Consider the following 19142-nt stretch of genomic DNA (forward strand, 5'->3'; position numbering starts at 1 on the left):
CCTCAAGCATGGGGAGAACATGCAAACTTCACGCGCACAGGGCAGAGACAGAAATCGTACCCCCCCCCCCCCCCCCCCCCCCTAGAGGTGCAAGGGTAAACCACTAAGCCACCATGCCCCCTGCTTTTCGACAATGTTCATGAGGCAATGTGCAATTCCTTGATGAACACGTGCTCTGATGCCATTCAGCACACTCAGGTCACCTGTCATCAAGCTTCAAGGTGCTGTTTAACTGCGATAATACTATGTCTTAAACATAAAACCCAGCAAGAGAAGTTCATTGCTAGCAGCAGACGACCTCGACACCAACATAAACAGAGCTAAATAAAATGTCCCACGATGTCCCTGATTGCTTAATATTTACATGGATACTCATTTTGGTACATTCATGAGGACCAAGAACATGTACTCAGAATTGGTCTTGAAAACAAGGTATTGATTCAGCCCTACTTTTAACCTTTTCAGAACATGTATTTAATTTCAAAGAAGAGGTGAAATTCAATTCGGTGATGTGACTGAACTCTGAGAATGAGATTAAACGATATATAACTTATTTGCTCTGTAAGTCATTTGATCTACATGCCGGCTGAAGGAACTTTGCATTAATAAATCAGTTCTTATACAGAATGTCAAACAGCAAATTTGAAACTTTTATAATATGAATAGCTGTAGTTTGATTTCAGAGCTATGAAGCCTTAGTTTTTTGGAGAGTGGAAATATTTGAATGTAATATTTCTAATTTAAATGGGTGAAATAGTTTTTATACTTTCTAGTGAAAAAAAAGAAAATAGAGGGTGCCCCAAAAGTCTCCGTAAAAAAAAAAAAAAAAACAACCCAAAAACGCTTAGGGGAAATAAACAATTTTTAGCAAAATGCATTTCAAAATTGTTCATACTTAGGTTAAATAATTATCCTTTAAGAATGCATTTGACAACAGAAGAGTATATTGAAATCATTCTCATGGCTGGATCGGGAAAGTGTTGCAAGGTTGCGATGGACATGCAATTACATGCATGACACTAGATGTGTTAACACGAGTTCACCATCCCTGCATCCCAATTGGCATACTTATACTATGTACTAAACATATGTACTCTTTTTGTCAAGAAAAATTACATACGTTTCAGTTTGTATTAAAAGAGTATGCTGAGTAGTACTGAGACATACTAACACGCCGAGAACGATGTTGCCCAGTAGAGAACATTGTCCAAGTAAACCAACTTCCCATTGCATTTCAGCTTTTCTTTATTCCTTATATAATTTATACTATATTATTTAACTGATCAGACCCTTGATGTTTTATTTCCACATTTCATTTACTCCTCGCTAAAATGCATCCTTGAATTCATCAAAACAAACCGTCACAAAACTCCTCCTCCCTCGCGCAAGGAGTTGTGGGCAATATTAGCTGAAAAGGTGTACACGCTTGCACACTTTGAAAATCTACCAGAAATAGTAGGTCATCCAGGTACCTCTGGGATACTCATTTGAACATAATATGATTTGGGACATACTAATTGTCAGCTCGGATACTATTTAGTACGGATAGTATGCCAACTGGACGCAGGGCTTGAGTGGTAGAGACGACTCCATGTGTATTTAGAAATAAATGGCAATCATGTAGAAGAAGATTTGTAAATAAAGTTATATTTTGCTAAAAAGTGTTCATTTCATCTCTATATGGAGACTTTTGGGACACCCTATACTTTAAAAACAGGTAACAAAACTTTCCAAATCTGTAACTGTTGATAAAAAAAACAAAAAAACAAAAACAAATGGAATTGAAAGTGTTTAGCTCGCTGATGGAATTACCTGCTTTGTGTTGTATTTGTATTTGCTTTCTTTTATCACAATAAATAACCTCATAAATTTGCAATACAAAAATAAAATAGAAACAGACCTTATTAATCATCTCCGGGCAAACCAGACATAAAACCTCCAGAGAAATTTAGTGTGTATTCTATAGTACAGTATCAGAATTCACTAATGAATACATATTGCTTTACATTTGCAACATCAAGCCTGTTTCATTCACTTCACTTCACTCCACCCTCATTCATCACCCTCTCTGTCTCCCCGCCCATCCTGTCGCAATGACGTGACATCATAAACATCCTTTCACCCATCCCTCATCTCATTTTCATCTTAGTGATTGCCTGTCTTCATGTGACAAGCCTCTCAATCAGATCCTGTCCTCCTTCTCTCGGTTATCAGCTGGAGGGAATTGAAAGCTCAGGTGCTTCATGGTCTACGTGTACGATCCTGATCCATGAAGGTGAAGAAGAGGCACACGGCCATGGTGACCAGAGTGTGCATGGCCTCGTAGAGGAGCTTTGGGGAGAAGACGCTCCAGATGAAGAGATGGTAGCGCAGTGCAGTTACCAGCATTATGTACAACACAGCAGGGATGGAGCGCAGCAGGGCAAAACAGTAGCTGCTGTGGCCGAGAGAGACCGCTCTGAAACGTACAGAGAGAGAGAGAGAGAGAGAGAGACTTTCATAAATACAGCATGTGCATAATACATATTACAGCCATTATCCACTTTAACCTCAGGTCAGTGACCCTATTTTCAGAACCTGTGATTCCATTTTTCCCTACAATAAACACGATTATCATCATGCTCTTTCATACAATGACAGAACACCTTGTTCACCTTTAACAACACAATAGCACATACAGAAACGTGACCAATACTCAGACAGCTGTTGATTCACCGTGTGTCCCGAGCTGACTGTGTAACTGCAGACTAAATGCACCACCTCCATTATGACTCTGGTGCTGTAAGTGCTGTCTGGCATTGTAATAGATTGATGCGTAATCAAGCTTGGTCCATATTTTAAGCGCTGAACCAAATGAAATATTCAACATGATGCTCAGCAAGAATTAAATCAATGAATCTGTATAAAGTACTGTGAAAAAGTCTTGTAGAGAAATGCTTTCAAGCAAACACGCCTTCAGAATTAATGAAATTGATATGTTTTCTACGTAATCCAATCTTCTATAAAGAGCAGTAAACTGCACTAAACTGATCAAAGTATATATTTGACATGACAACCCTTTTTAAAAATGCATTAATAGTCTCAAGTACAATTCATTCAGTTTTATGAGAATATTAGTTGGGATGTTTTATTTAAGCATCTCTGCGAACCTGTCACAGTTTTTCTGAGAGTTGGACTGGCACATTTGTTTCCATTTTTGCAGGTAATACCTGACAACCTTCATTATGTTATTTGTCTGAAAAGTGATCTACTGTGTTATATGCGACGTTCTTTACTGAAGCCCAAACATTTTCTTGTAACATTTCAGTTTTCGTCAGAAAAGTAATGTTTGGAAATCTAAAAATTTCATTTTTTACTGACCCAATAATATGAAGAATCATTTAAGACATCATTTAAGAAAAACTGTCAAGCACACTTCAGTACCGAACCCAAGACTACCTATGGGAGGTGGTCTGAGTTCAGTTGCACTGTAACTCTGCCGCGATTCCCGTGAACGCGAACGCAATTCGTGCTAGGGTCCGCACTTGTTCAGGAAGTAAAGTAACCTGCGCGTGTGTTTTAGCCAATCACGACATCACATCACCCATATATCATGAGTAGCAGGGGAACGTTGTGGGACACAGAAGAGCTCCATGTAATATCTGCTACACATCACAGTACAAAAAACAAAAATATGGTGAGTCATGTTGTGTTCTCCATGTGCGTTTTTATGACTTAAAATGCGCAAGGTGTACACAAATGCGTCGGGGTTCCATAGAATCAAGTGAGTCTGAAACTAGACCAATGCTGCGGGTGGTGCCAGGAGCAACCGCACTCGGATTCGGACCGCAACAAACGCGCCCATTGTATTGCACATGTGTATGGATGCTTGATACTGATACTGGCATCGGTTTAACACCATGCTCATTTACTAGTACTCATATTGACAAAAAAAAATACTCCGATACCAACATCCTATACTACGTGATACTATGTAATACTATGTAATGTACGCTGTCTAGCTAAGGAACAAATGACACAAAATGACAGCGATTTGGGCATACCTCACAGGTAATGATGGCAGTATCTTTCTACACGGGGCAGCTGTGGCTCAGTTGGTAGAGCGGGTTGTCCACTAATCGTAGGGTTGGCGGTTCGATTCCCGGTCCGCATGTCTCCACATGCCGAAGTGTCCTTAGGAAAGACACTGAACCCCAAGTTGCTCCTGATGGCAAGTTAGCGGCAAGTTAGCTGCATGGCAGCTCTGCTACCACTGGTGTGTGTGAATGTGTGAATGGGTGAATGAGACACAGTAAAGCGGATAAAACCGCAATATAAGTGTGCCATTTACGTGATAAAATACCTGATAAAACATCTGGATGACGTTTAAACGGTAGCATTATTATAGTGTGCAGAGCAGTATCTGCTCACATGGTCATTTAAAATGAGCGCAAGGTGCAGTGAATTACGCACACACAAAGTCACACTTTTCTCAAGTGTCGAGCAGTGAAGCGAGCATGCAGAGAAACGGTTGGGTGTGAGAGCACTTCAGCAGTGTGAGAACTGGGCACTGATGAGACATGCATGCTTTCAGAGTCCTGCTTGCAGGTCAATGGGCAAATCATGCCAACGATATGACTTCATAGACATAAAACTCAGCATTGCTTGCAGCACACAGCAGCAACCAACTCTGCAGGAAACACTAGCTTGGCAAGAAAAGTATCTACAGGCAATGCCACGTAAGTGTAAACAACAGCTTTTAGCCAATATATTGTTCCTGAACATCAGCCACTAAGGGTCACAGACAACAAAGGATTCTGACTCAGTGAAATCAATGAAGTGAACTTTACTTACAGCTGTACAGAAATGCTATCCAGAACTGAACCCCAAAAGCTCCCCCAACAACAACCTCCGACTCATATTTGGGGGAAAAAATGGTATCAGTGCATCCCTATAGAGGTGTAATGAATGTTTAATGCTCCATTTAATGAAGCTAAATGTAAAAAGATGAAATGTCATTTCTCACACTGACCAATAAACAACACTACAGAGAGTTATTCAATGTGCTCATTAAATATTACTGATACCGAGTACATATCAAGTAGTAAGATTAACTGGGGACATAAAGTGAAGAGTGATAAACCATTTTGGTACGACAAATAAAAAGAGCAAAACAGGAGCAGAGAGTGAACATGCTGTGGCAGATAAAAAAATTGCTTTGGTTTGCTTTTCAGTGTTTCAAGGCCGGATCCTGGGGCCATATGGATCAGCTCGTGATGATATCAGATTTCACTCTAAAACAGAGCGAGTTTAAATATAGATGCCCCAGCATTTTGCTTTTGTGTCAGCACAAGTAGAGAAGTAAAGAAGGAAAAGGTGTGGAAGTGCAAGATAGAGAGAGGGAGAGAGGGGGGAGAGAATAATTGATGCTAGCAGTTTATCAATAATGCAGACGTTTAATACAACTCCATCAAGATCGAATCAATGCCCAAGTCAAAACACAACTATATTTTTTGTAATAATTCACTCTCGGATCTCAGTTCGATGTTGGCTGGGTGGAAGTTAACTACTATAGCAGAATTTTATAAATCTGTTCTATTTAACTTTACTCTCGTGTGATTGTCAGGAATCAGGATGCAGGGGCTTGCAGCGTTTAATTAGCCCAGTGCACAGCCTGCAACACTGCTACATTCCCAGATTGTACTTCCTCGTCTTTTCTGTCGCAATTGAAGATTTGCCATCAACACCCCACAGTTCTGCCTGCAACAATTTGTGTCAAACTGTCTGACACATCCCACTTTTTATTCTCTTAGCATTATGCAAGTTTTCCTTCACTCAAATCCCGTCCTCCCTGACCCTCCGCCAGCTATCAAGGCATTTACAATTCTAATGTACAACTCCCAGACACTGAGGTTCTGGATTATTCACAGCCTTCAATACCCATAACACAGCACACCTGTTGGTAGCGAATTGAAAATGTGCTCCAACACGGCTATTTCTTAAACTCGGCACGTCTCTACACATCTCTTCTACCAGTCAGTGAAAACTTTACTCTCAAATCTGGGGTGGGTTGTCCTCTGGGATCCGGGAAAGTAAAGTATTTCAATCAAAGGGTATTTCTAAGATTCAGACAGTGTGTGTGTGTGTAGGTGAATGACGATGATAACATATAAAGCACAGTCCATTACACATGGAAAGGTGTGTGTTAAGACTATTTAAGCCCATAATTTCACAAGGGGGTTTCTGTGTGTATGTATGTGTATATGTGTGTGTGTGTGTGTGTGTGTGTGTGTGTGTGTGTGTGTGTGTGTGTGTGTGTGTGTGTGTGTGTGTGTGTGTGTGTGTGTGTGTGTGTGTGTGTGTGTGTGTTAGGGGTTGCATAGACCAGTTGCTGCAGCGGAAAGAACGGTAAGGTAAAGAGATGCAGACAAGATTTAAGACAAGATATAGGCAGTTTTACACTAGCACAAATCTATGCTGGGAAAAGTGTAGTTAAAAAAAAAAAAAAGACTTCTCTTATTTTAACGCACTGTTAAAACTTTGATATCACTTTGCTTGAAGTGCACGAGACTGTGTGAGATCCCACTCAGCTAGTGTAGAGTCAGATCACAAGCGCATGCCAACTCCAAGAGGCCGAGCCAAACTCATACTCAGACACTACTGAGGCTGGAGTCGACAGGAGCAGGAAAATCTTCCAGACACGGCTGTAGAGACTGCATCTTCTTCATCTATCGCTAAGATTTAAAAAGCTTCCGCAGTGTGTTGTGTGCGCTCAGTTTCATAATCAACCATTTCAGCTGCCAATTTGTCCACATGAATGCTTTTTAAGAATGGGTACGCTCTTGAATAGTGTAATATGGTAAAAAAAAAAAAAAAAAAAAAGGTTTTAATTTGCACATTTATTGCACCAACTTATTTACTTTTGTCATTAACAGTATAGCCTAAAAGTATTGAAAATGGAAACTGAATTTGTAGCTCGTGTATGGCTGTTAGATGAAGTGGTTTTCTTTGACACATTATTTGCTGTACAAATAAAACAGCCCGAAAATAGAGATAACCTACAACACATTTTGCTCTAACTATGGAAAAGATTACTAGACAACTACTTTTTTTTTAATATACTGGTCAACAGGCAAAAATAAATACAAGGTGTCCCAAAAGTCTCCATACATGGGGGACTATGTTTTCCAGCACCACGTTGGTTATGCCAGTGGATGTTCATGGACGTTCACTTCTTGGTTGGTCCACAACACCTCTAGTCTTTTTGAATTTGTTAATAAGTTTGAGAACAGTGTCGTGTGTGATGTCCAACACAAGCTTCCGGCCATGAGAATGATTTCCATACGTTCTTCTTTTGTCAAAGGCATTCTTAAAGGCTATCCAATAAAAACTATATAATATAAACTTATTGAATATAAACTTTGTTTCAAAGAATGAAAAATTTTGGAAGACAATTTGCTAAAAATTTTTAATTTCCCATATGTATGGAGACACTTTTGGGACACCCTGTAGTCATGCAATTCCGTGTGTGTGTGTGTTTGGAGTGTGGGAAGTGCTTGATGTGGACTAATTGGGTTGTGTCCACTTGTGCTGAGAACAACAGAATGCACACTCAGGTGTTTTATTTGCAGAATGGCAGAATGTAAATATTTAAAAAAGTGTTAATGAGCTGACCAGTCAAAGTTTTAATGACCAGTGAACCAAAAGACAATACAGTAGACAAGATATCTACCAACTCTGGCACATCTACTAATACTGAAGAAATCGAGAGGTTAGGGCAGGGAAGCACTTACAAACAGTGGAACACAACTCAATACAAATCATCCATCTAACATCAAAACTTTTCAAAATGCTTGAGCTGCTGTTCTGACTGAACACACTCCTGCAGCATTAAACTTTCAAACAAACTTACAGTCATATAGCAGAATATTTTGAGCGCTGAACGCTCCATATCCTTATTCATAGACATCTATTTTTAAACTAATGTAAAGATGTTCATTCCAGTGATATGAGAGATTAGATTATGGGCTTGTGAATTTCAATGTAGTACTCTGATACTCGTATCATTAATCATTACTCATTATCCACTCCACTATCTATCAACCTAATGACACTTCCAACACCAGCAATGAAACTAATGTCTCCATATTACTGCTGCTTTTCATGTTCTGCTAACTGTCATGAAAAATAATGTCTCCACTATGATTGATTCATATCATATAATGAGGTAATAATCTACAATTAAATTTTAGGGATGCATGTGAGAGCCAGAGAGCGGGAGAGCTGATTATTAGACATTTTTGTATGTGGCTGATGGGCTTGATTTGTGAAGACAAAAATATTGTACGTGTTTTTTCTTTTTAATGCCAGCTTGGGAGAATACTTAATAGTCTTTTATGAAATGGACAGTTAAATGTAATGTTCATCTAAATCTTTAGAGGTTTATCAGTGGAGTCTCTCACAAATCCAAGAAGTTGTGCCTTTGTCTTCTATACAGCACAATTGTTACAGAAAGAGGAAAAGTGCATTGTAGGACAACATCCAGGCTGTATTACCCCATCAGGATTAGTATATGCATACTGAATCTGTTTATATTACTGTGCTTGGTCTAATACACAATTCTTTCTATAGCAACAGATAGGGACTTAGCAATGCTCTGTTTAACAATAAACAGATTAAAAACATGTTGTTATTTAATTTAATCATTGATATGGAGACATCAGAATTTTTGGAAGAAGTCTCAAGTGTCAGTGTTTGTAACGGTCAGATGTAATGCTGTTCCAATAAGTTTTCTGCCGTGAGAAAATTCTTCAGGACAGTGCTTTACAGTTTCTCTGTAAACAGCTGCATTTTTGGCAACACTTTATTTCAAGGAATACATATTGAGTGGTTAATGAAGGGCTTAATATTTGTTTAATAAAGCTCTAATTAGGCGCTTGTAAACAGTTTTTTCACTACGAATGAAACTTTACACATAAACACTCGTATTAATTCATAATTGGAGATATCTTGTGTAAAAATAACGAATCAATGTATTATTAGTTGTGATAATGTGGAATTAATGCTTTTTTAAGACCTTGTAATGCAAATTATTGAGAATGAACGAATAATCTAAATCACCGTTTGTTAGTGTATAACGCTTAGTATGCCTGTAGATTCTAAGTAGCATCAACTGACTAGTAGTTTATCATTTTAAGAGCTTTTAAAATGAATAAAGTCACTAATACTATGATACGTGTTCTGTAAGCTTAAGTAGAGTTTTAGTTATCACTAATTAGTAGCTAAAAAGCATGTAAGAATTTTATAATAAGTGGAACTGTGTCCCATATTCCAAAGTCATCATTTTATGTCTTGGTAGCAAAAGAACGTTGAATACCAACAGGCCAGTATATGCTGCAGCCACAAAACTGAGGCCACCAAAGCTGAAATAACAATGGTCTTATCTCTGATGACAAATAACACTAGGGCATTAAGGAAACAGCATTTAAATTTTAATTTAAAGGATTAATATTGAAACATATATGAGTACTATTATATGAGACATGCATTGTATGTATCGTAATAGTATTACTGCCTACAGAAGTCTGCAGAAGTTACCAGCAACTACAGCTATAACGTTGCTAATTTTACACTAATAAGATATGAACATAGATGATTAATTCATACTCAGTTGTTTGTATAATGAGGGTGTTTAATACTTTATCACAACTAATGATGCATTTATTAGTCATTTTCGCACAAACAAAAAGAACAAAGAACAAAAGACATGAATTACCCCTTAGTATGTGTTCCATAAAATAGAGTGTTACTTTTTTTTGTCTTATTATCTTCAAGAGAAAGTGAGGGAATGACTATTTATAGCTGTTTAACAGGCACAGGTAATTCCCTCACATTCTGTTTTGTGGATGTTACACAATATTACATTTATTTAAATATTATTAATTCATAAAAATGTAAACACTGGCAAATCAATGTGAATAAAACACTTTCGAACATGGTGTTATAAAACGGTAATCAACTTCAGGGTAGTAATGGCACACCCCATCACATGGCAATTATTTTAATTTGGGCTGGCTTTGGCTCAGGTGGTAGAGTGGGTTGTCCACTAATTGCAGGGTTGGCAGTTCGATTCCCGGCTCACGTGCCAAAGTGTCCTTGGGCAAGAGAGTGAACCCCGAGTTGCTCCCGATGGCAGCCTAGCGCCTTGTATGACAGCTCTGCTATCATTGGTGTGTGTGTGTGTGTGTGTGTGTGTGTGTGTGTGTGTGTGTGTGTGTGTGTGTGTGTGAATGGGTGAATGAGAAACAGTGTATAGTGTTTTGTATAACCACTATATAAGCACAGACCATTTACCATTTTCCTATAACAGGAAATTGTGCCTCATCACGTTTTATTCCTTAATTAATGCACCCTTATTAATAATTAAAAAGACTCAACAACAGAAATTAATCTGACTTATTACTTCACTGTTTAGTAATGCTTCCAACTGTATTACATAATGTTTGCTAAGTGTTACCACTAATGCTAATATTTGCAGAAAAATAATCTCCACATTATTATGCTATTAACCACAGTTGAACAAGCCATGCTGATATGATGATCTGATATAATTAGCAGACATTTTCATATCCCAAGCTTATCATGTGCCAAAGGTAGATAATAATAACCACTTTTATCCATTTAATACTACATTCACCTGATTTTACTGCCCATAACCTGATAAAAAATTACTCTCAGGTAGGTTTATAAATGCCTGGATAAAATACGGGAGAAATATTACCTATTACTATATAAAGCTGGATTTTAGCCATAGATATGTTGAAACTGATATACACTTTAAACTTCTTAATATATTTGTGTCTCACAAAACCTTGGCAATTGTATATGTATTACATGCCAGCCTATATCTTTGTCTTTGTATGTCTCTCCCTTGTGTATCTTTTGTTTGTTTGCATGACTATTAGTAAAAAAAAAAAAAAAAAAAAAGGCTTACCTGTCTCTCTCTGAGCTGAGGTAACACACCAGATGGCAGGCCCAGAGCAGCGGACCTGCATAGGTGCTAAACGCTGTGAGGAAGACAGCAGGAGCCTCCACATAGCTCTCCAGTCCCACAAAGCCCACTGAGATATCCACTGTCGCTATGTTATTGGAGTTCCCCTGAGAAGACAACCAAAACAGACAGTAAACTGATGTAGAAGAGAGCACACTGAACTGTATGATCAATGGCAAGCAAGTAAATTAACTGCAAAGGAAAGACTGGAGAAAATGCATCGAACCAACAAAACGTGCATGAAGTATGTACACAACATGTATCTGAATCAAAGGGAATTTACTGTATCCTTCACTACATTCTCTGCAGGCATCTGAAAATTGATTTATTTCTATACACTAACTGAGCTAAAGGCGAAGCATTGATAGAATGACTGAACAGAAGCAAAACAAGTATGAATTTGATATCTTCAGTGATCTAGAAGTGGCGCCAAGTGCCCATGTCAAAGCAAACAAGATACACAAAGGCATGATGATGTTCATAAGACAATCCATCTACAGTACAAAGGCTGCGTTCACGCCATGTTGGAATTACCGTAATGACTAGAAGGCAACCCAGACATTCTACACAGAGCTGTTCATATCCACGGACTCGGAATTAAATTAATCCATGTGAAATGATGATGTTGACAACTGCAAAATTAGATTAAGCTGTATTTATATGTCTTTAATTTATTTTCAGATTAATCTTGCATTATTAAGACATTAATAATAGTCAATAATACGAATTATTATGTGATATATTACGAGATAACTACTTAACTACATTTTATGCTGAATGCCACCACCATTTTGAGCGTTTCCACATGACGTTGCAACAAGTTGGAGGTCTCAGAAAATTCCTAGTTTACAAATTATAATTACGAGTTCTATGAGAACTCGAACGCTTTTTACAATTCAGAATCTCGTAATTATGGTAATTACGGTAATTACGACATGCCGTGAACCAAGCCACCTTCGGCTATCTTTCACCAAATATCTCATTTAAGTGCAGAAAATGGCCTGGCCTGTCAGGACAGGCTAAAGTCATATACTAAAGACTAAAGTTACCCCTCTGCATGAAGCCATTAGTGCATGTCCTATAGAGGGACATGCCCTTTGAAATACATAGTTCAGAGGTTTGGCTCCTGGATCCAAATGTCATTTTCGCAGACCTGTAATTTCATGCTTGGGCAGTTAAAATGATAACCTGGCAGCTCTGCTTTATTAATGTTTGTTAAAGAGTCCAACACTGCAAGGAATATCTGCACACATGATTAGACACCTTCAAATCTTCAAGACTTCAACATGTTTACCACACAGTAACATATAAGCATACAGTATCTCACAAAATTGAGTACACCCCTCACATTTTTGTAAATATTTGATTATATCTTTTCATGTGACAACACTGAAGAAATAACACTTTGTTACAATGTAAAGTAGTGAGTGTACAGCTTGAATAACAGTGCAAATTTGCTGTCTCCTCAAAATAACTCAACACACAGCCATTAATGTCTAAACCGCTGGCAACAAAAGTGAGTACAGCCCTAAGTGAAAATGTCCAAATTGGGCCAAAAGTGTCAATATTTTGTGTGGCCACAATTACTTTCCAGTACTGCCTTAACCCTCTTGGGCATGGAGTTCACCAGAGCTTCACAGGTTGCCACTGGAGTCCTCTTCCACTCCTCCATGATGACATCACGGAGCTGGTGGAGGTTAGAGACCTTGTGCTCCTCCACCTTCCATTTGAGGATGCCCCACAGATGCTCAGTAGGGTTTAGGTCTGGAGACATGCTTGGCCAGTCCATCACCTTCACCCTCAGTTTCTTTAGCAAGGCAGTGGTCGTCTTGGAGGTGTGTTTGGGGTCGTTGTCATGTTGGAATACATGCTGGGATCATGCTCTGCTTCAGTATGTCACAGTACATGTTGGCATTCATGGTTCCCTCAATGAACTTTAGCTCCTCAGTTCCGGCAGCACTCATGCAGCCCCAGACCATGACACTCCCAGCATCATGCATGACTGTAGGCAAGACACACTTGTCTTTGTACTTCTCACCTGGTTGCCGCCACACACGCTTGACACCATCTGAACCAAATACGTTTATTTTGGTCTCATCAGACCACAGGACATGGTTCCAGTAATTCATGTCCTTAGTCTGCTTGTCTTCAGCAAACTGTTTCCGGGCTTTCTTGTGCATCATCTTTAGAAGAGGCTTCCTTCTGGAACGACAGCCATGCAGACCAATTTGATGCAGTGTGCGGCATATGGTCTGAGCACTGACAGGCTGACCCCCCACCCCTTCAACCTCTGCAGCAATGCTGGCAACACCCATACATCTATTTCCCAAAGACAACCTCTGGATATGACGCTGAGCACGTGCACTCAACTTCTTTGGCCGACCATGGCGAGGCCTGTTCTGAGTGGAACCTGTCCTGTTAAACCGCGGTATGGTCTTGGCCACCGTGCTGCAGCTCAGTGTCAGGGTCTTGGCAATCTTCTTATAGCCTAGGCCATCTTTATATAGAGCAACAATTCTTCTTTTCAGATCCTCAGAGAGTTCTTTACCATGAGGTGTCATGTTGAACTTCCAGTGACCAGTATGAGTGAGTGTGAGAGTGATGACACCAAATTTAACACACCTGCTCCCCATTTACACCTGAGACCTTGTAACGCTAACAAGTCACATAACACCAGGGAGGGAAAATGGCTAATTGGGCCCAATTTGGACATTTTCACTTAGGGGTGTACTCACTTTTGTTGCCAGCGGTTTAGACATTAATAGCTGTGTGTTGAGTTATTTTGAGGGGACAGCAAATTTACACTGTTATATAAGCTGTACACTCATTACTTTACATTGTAGCAAAGTGTCATTTCTTCAGTGTTGTCACATGAAAAGATATAATCAAATATTTACAAAAATGTGAGGGTTGTACTCACTTTTCTGAGATACTGTATATAAGCGATATATATATATATATATATATATATATATATATATATATGTGTGTGTATATATATAAAAATCAGGATATATAGCTGTTATATGGGTTCATTTTAATGCAGCAATCTAAATAAAAATACTTCGGCAAATAAACAATTTTATATAAGCAGATGCCCATTTTTGAGCTAAACTATTTGCATATGAACTCAAGTTTGCTGGAGCAGGCACTTTAAAGGAATTCTGTAATAAACGTTTATGATAAAAGCTGACCAGGTCTGCGGTTCCAGTAAAAAAGTATTAAGGACTACCCCAGGTAAGAAGAAAACAGCTTCTCCCCATAATTTGCATTAATATTTCTAAACCAAACCAATCCATATTCAGGACCACATCATTCCTATTCAGCGTGCAAATTAAATTTCTGCTGCGGAGAATATGCTGCTTTGGGAGCCTGAGGCATGCAGCATCAAATATAATATTTGGAGAAGAAACAAAAGAGTGTATGTCCAGAAGTTTTCCAACCGTTTTTTAAAAGCCTATAGAAACATTAATATTCAGACAGCGATTAAGTGATTCAAAACCAAAAGGTGCGTCACTGTATTCATGAGGATTTGGAGCTTCAGGAGATTCTGCAGCTATGTAAACGTGACAAAAAATCGAACTCCGCACAGGGCATGTGAGGATCACCCTTTTAATCAATGCCACACCAGTTTCTTCTTCCTACATGAACAATGGCAGTTGTGATGTGAATGGCACAGAGCCAGTAAAGCATTCTCATTACTGTTACTATCTTTTCTCACATGCACACACATACCTTAAACAGCATGTGAGGTGCTTTTACCTGGAAATAGAAGAAGGCCTGTCCAAACCAGTAGTGCATAATGGTGGTCTGGGCGGCATCATAGTGCAGCCTCTTCCAGATGAACTGAGCCATTAGGGTCTGGATGAGTAGGCAGCATGCCAGCGTGGGCAGATTGTGAGCCCGGAACAGCAGCGCCACAAGCAGCACCATGCCACTGTACACCTCCCACAATCCCCTGCTCTTCAATCGCCTGCCATCCACCACCGATGACATCACTTGTGATTGCAGCAAATCCTTGACACCGGTGAAGAGGATCCCGAGGACAAAGACATAGACGAAGTGCGCCTCACCTGTTCCCCTAGAGGAAGCAATAAAGATCATTGCATTTCTGAGTTTCTGGATTTATACAAGATTGTTTTTTTAACTCTTTTTACCAGAGGCCAAAAAATTTAATTTCCGTCTGTTTTTGGAGGTGCCCGTGTACAGAATTTAATTTATTTTTGATGTCACACTCCACAGTAGCACTTAATGGCTCATATGAAAGTAGAAATTCAGGTCTTTAAGAATTTGCAGTTGTTCATAAGTATTTCTTTGTTTACTTAGCCTATTAAATTTAAATATTATAATTTTATTGTGGCAGTTTTATATGGGGTTTAACTATCAAAAAAGCTTTAGGTGTGCTGTCCATTTTACCTCTGTACCAATGTTATTGTGGAAAGGTGTGAATTGTTTGCCCAGCAGGGGCTCACACCCCTCTCCTTTCCCATCATCCTGTCACCAGTATCTAATCACAATCACGATACTCTACACACAGAAACCCAACAGTGTCCTGACTAACCGTATAACAGGCTTGCAGCGATAAAATAATGATTTTTTTTTATACTGATTGAAAATGTCTGATAAATTGATTTCCAGTGTACTGCGAGAAAGGGTTAATAATGCTCCAGGGTTCAATCCTGAGCTCTAGTTACTGTGGAGTTTCACGTGTCTATAGGGGTTTTAACTGGGTTCTCTGGTTTCCTCTCACCTCAGAAATCATGCCAGTAGGTGGATTTGCAACTCTAAATTGCCCCTAGGTGTGAATGAGTGTGTACTGTAAATGTGTGTGTACAGGATGGCCTGCAATGGACTGGTGACCCTTCCTTGTGCCCAGTGTTGCCAGGATATGTGACCCTGAATAGGTAAAAACTGAAGCCAATTGAATGAATTCGATGGAATTATTGTTCATATTGTTTGTTATATGACATATTTCTTAAATTAGTATTATAACTTAAAGATCAAGTTTAATTCACATTTTAGGATTCATAAATCCAAATGGTTTGAAATATTCAATCTGTAACTGAATTCATTGAGTCACAACAATACAGCCCTTTGAATTTAATAAGCTCTTGCATTTTCCTCAAAAATATCCAGCAGGACAAACTCCTACGCAGTCTAAAACACACACACACTTCAGGGATCAATATTGACAGAACCCTGTTGTTTGAAGGTTTGTCTGGCCAAACCTGCAGGAGTTCGGTGGATCGATAGTGCTGAAGATAGGTGTGCTAAAGTAGAGAGTTGAACAGACAGGACTTATTGCACTGCACACATGCTGGCCAGCTCAGGACACTAATGAAAACATCCAACACATTTATCTGTGCATTAACATCACAGCTCCAAACGCATCACCTTATGCGGCAGGATGGATTATATCGGCAGTGTTCAGAAGTAGCTAAATTGCTTAGATCCAACCAAATGCCTCAAACGCAACTGATGGTGCAGAACAGTAACCTACACGTGCTGCTATGGTAAATAAGGTCAAAACATATAATTTCTCAAAATCTAAATCTCATTGAGTTTCATCTCACTTATTGAAGATAAGAGTGAAGATAAAAGATCCCTAAAACACAGTGACACTGAAAATTACATTTTGCATTACAGACCTGGCAGAGCATCACCATGGAGGACTTCCAGAGTCTGGTGATGTCTAATAGTCAGGAAGTCACTGATTGCAAATAAATGCTGCCAAAAACAAGAATTACTGCAGCTATAAACATTTTATGGCTAAACCATGTGTCAGGATTTGATTATTAGCATAGTTATATAAAGATAGTTTCCAAATTTCAAAAACTGTAATCGATAAAGCTGAAATTAGTACAGCCACGATACCAAAATTACTACCATTCTAACAGAAATCCTCCAAGGGTAGCATAAGGATAACCTACAGTGAATTATGCAGTAGTGAGAAGTCTCTCATTCTCTGTTTGAGCTGTTGAGATGCCATTAACGAGCATGGCAATGTGTTACCATGACGACAGAGCCCTGGCAACAACTTGGTATTAGGCAGGTACGTGCAGGAGCGGATGGAGTCATGAAACATCACAGGTATAGATATTAGTAGCAATAATTATAGGTTTAGAAAAAAACAAAAACAAAAACAAAACCCTAAATAGTAAGTTTTGCAAGGCAGTCCTCATAGATTGTATTTAATAGCTCTTGCAGGATTTCCCAGGGGTTTGTGGAGCTGGTTGTATACCACTTCCAAACATTTTGGTCAAACTTCTCCCAGACCAGCTTGACTGGGTTATAGTCATGTATGTCTCTTGAAATATACTATATAGTTAAAGGTTTGTGGACACCTGACTCATATGTGCTTGTTGAACACCCCATTCCAGATTTAATCCCCCTTTGCTGGTCTATGAAAGCTTTCCACTTTATTTTGGAGTGTGGCTGTGTGGATTTGTGCTCGTTCAGCCACAAGAGCATTAGTGAGATCAGGCAATGATGTCATGCTTGGAGGCCTTCGGTGCAGTCGGTGTTCCATACCAAATGTGTTCAGTGGAGTTGAGGTCAGGGCTCTGTGCAGGCCAATTGAGTTTTTCCATTCCAACCTTGGCAAAACATGTCTTAATGGACTTTTTTTTTTTTTTTTTTTAACACAGCCGCAGTGTCATGTTGGAACATGTTTCGGCCCCTTAAGGTGCATTCACTCATACAGCGACTTGCAGTGACAAAGCGACTGAAGACCATTAATTTTCACAGAGTTGGCGACAAGTGGCAACATGAGCAACAGCGACCTTTGGCAGCTAGATGTGGGCATGTCCAGCGAGGTGACAAAGTTGAAAAAAGTTTAACTTTATGCAAACGTGGAGTGACTTGGTGCAGCAACTACCAGTGAGAGTGAAGACAGTAGTGTGCATGTGATCCGTAGCCTCTCATGCTCCAGTGATCTAAGGCTGACACATGTGGCTCTGGCACCCAGGCACAAGCAGCGCCAAGCAGAAATCATGGAGGCCGTGGACGAGATAGCCATGAGCTATCTCGTCCAATTAGCTAAGCTAATTGGTGCTTGAGCTTTTGCCACAGATGGCAAAGAGCACACACTGCTTCTCCTTCACACACACACATATATATATATATATACACATATATATATACACATACACATATATATATATATATATATATATATATATATCAGAGTTTCCATTAGTCAGTAAATACCAGTTTTTGACCATTAATGATGGATAAAATAAAAAATTGGCAGACACCATGAATGGTAAAAATATTAACACGAAGCAGATGTTAGAAAAGTACATTTGCAATTACAGGTAAAAAAAAAAAAGGTCTCTGTCTGTGCAAAATTAGTTTTTATCACATTTCTCTCTATTTTTACTTTCGCTTTTCAGCAGACCCATTCATTGGCACGCACGCACGCACACACACACATATCTGTGCTGGTCGGCTCTCTCTCGCTCGCTCATTACAGGAACGAGGCACTGAAAGCACAAACATACACCACACACAAGTAAACCCGGGCTAACAGCTGGCGCTCGACCATGGCCACGGTGTGTGTGTGTGTGTGTGTGTGTGTGTGTGTGTGTGTGTATACACGCACTGGTGAATTTAATATACAAATGCTTTCCTTCCAGAATGTTTAACTTTAGCGACTTGGAGTTGGTAGTGGTTTATTGTCAAAATTGGAGTGTTAGTTGTGGCACCCATGTTACTATGGCAACCAACAGTATGAATGCCTACTGGCGACTTCATAGTACAGCGACTGGTGACTTGCAGCAATAAAACTGCTGTATGTGTGAATGTACCAATAATTCCAGTGGAGGGAAAATGTAAGGATACAGCATACAAAGGCATCCTATACAACATTGTGGCAACAGTTTAGGGAAGGCCTACATATGGGTGTGATGCTCTGGTGTCCACATACTTTTGGCCATATAATGTATGTTTCACAGCTTTGAGATGCGTTTTCAAAAATTGTAATCCAATGTTCATGCTAGCACGTGACAAAGCGGCAGGCAGCCATTCATTTTCTATGTATGTGTGTAAAACGGAGACACAATTTCAGCGACAAGTGACAATCAAACTTTGGAAAAGAGATTTACTCAATTGT

General features: G+C 39.3%; 1 protein-coding gene across 1 annotated transcript in view; it reads right to left on the reverse strand.

The window, feature by feature from the left end:
- Nucleotides 1-458: 458 nt before the first annotated feature.
- The window catches only part of pigg (phosphatidylinositol glycan anchor biosynthesis class G), a 152886-nt gene continuing 134202 nt past the window's right edge, over nucleotides 459-19142 (reverse strand). The window contains exons 11-13 of the mRNA XM_017474768.3: nucleotides 14792-15110; nucleotides 10973-11136; nucleotides 459-2458 (exon numbers count right to left, since the gene is read on the reverse strand). Coding sequence (XP_017330257.2) covers nucleotides 2242-2458; nucleotides 10973-11136; nucleotides 14792-15110 — 700 coding nt within the window. The 3' untranslated portion in view covers nucleotides 459-2241. The remainder of the gene's footprint in view (nucleotides 2459-10972; nucleotides 11137-14791; nucleotides 15111-19142) is intronic.

The sequence above is a fragment of the Ictalurus punctatus genome, chromosome 8, assembly GCF_001660625.3.
Source record: "Ictalurus punctatus breed USDA103 chromosome 8, Coco_2.0, whole genome shotgun sequence".
Taxonomy (NCBI): Eukaryota; Metazoa; Chordata; class Actinopteri; order Siluriformes; family Ictaluridae; genus Ictalurus; species Ictalurus punctatus.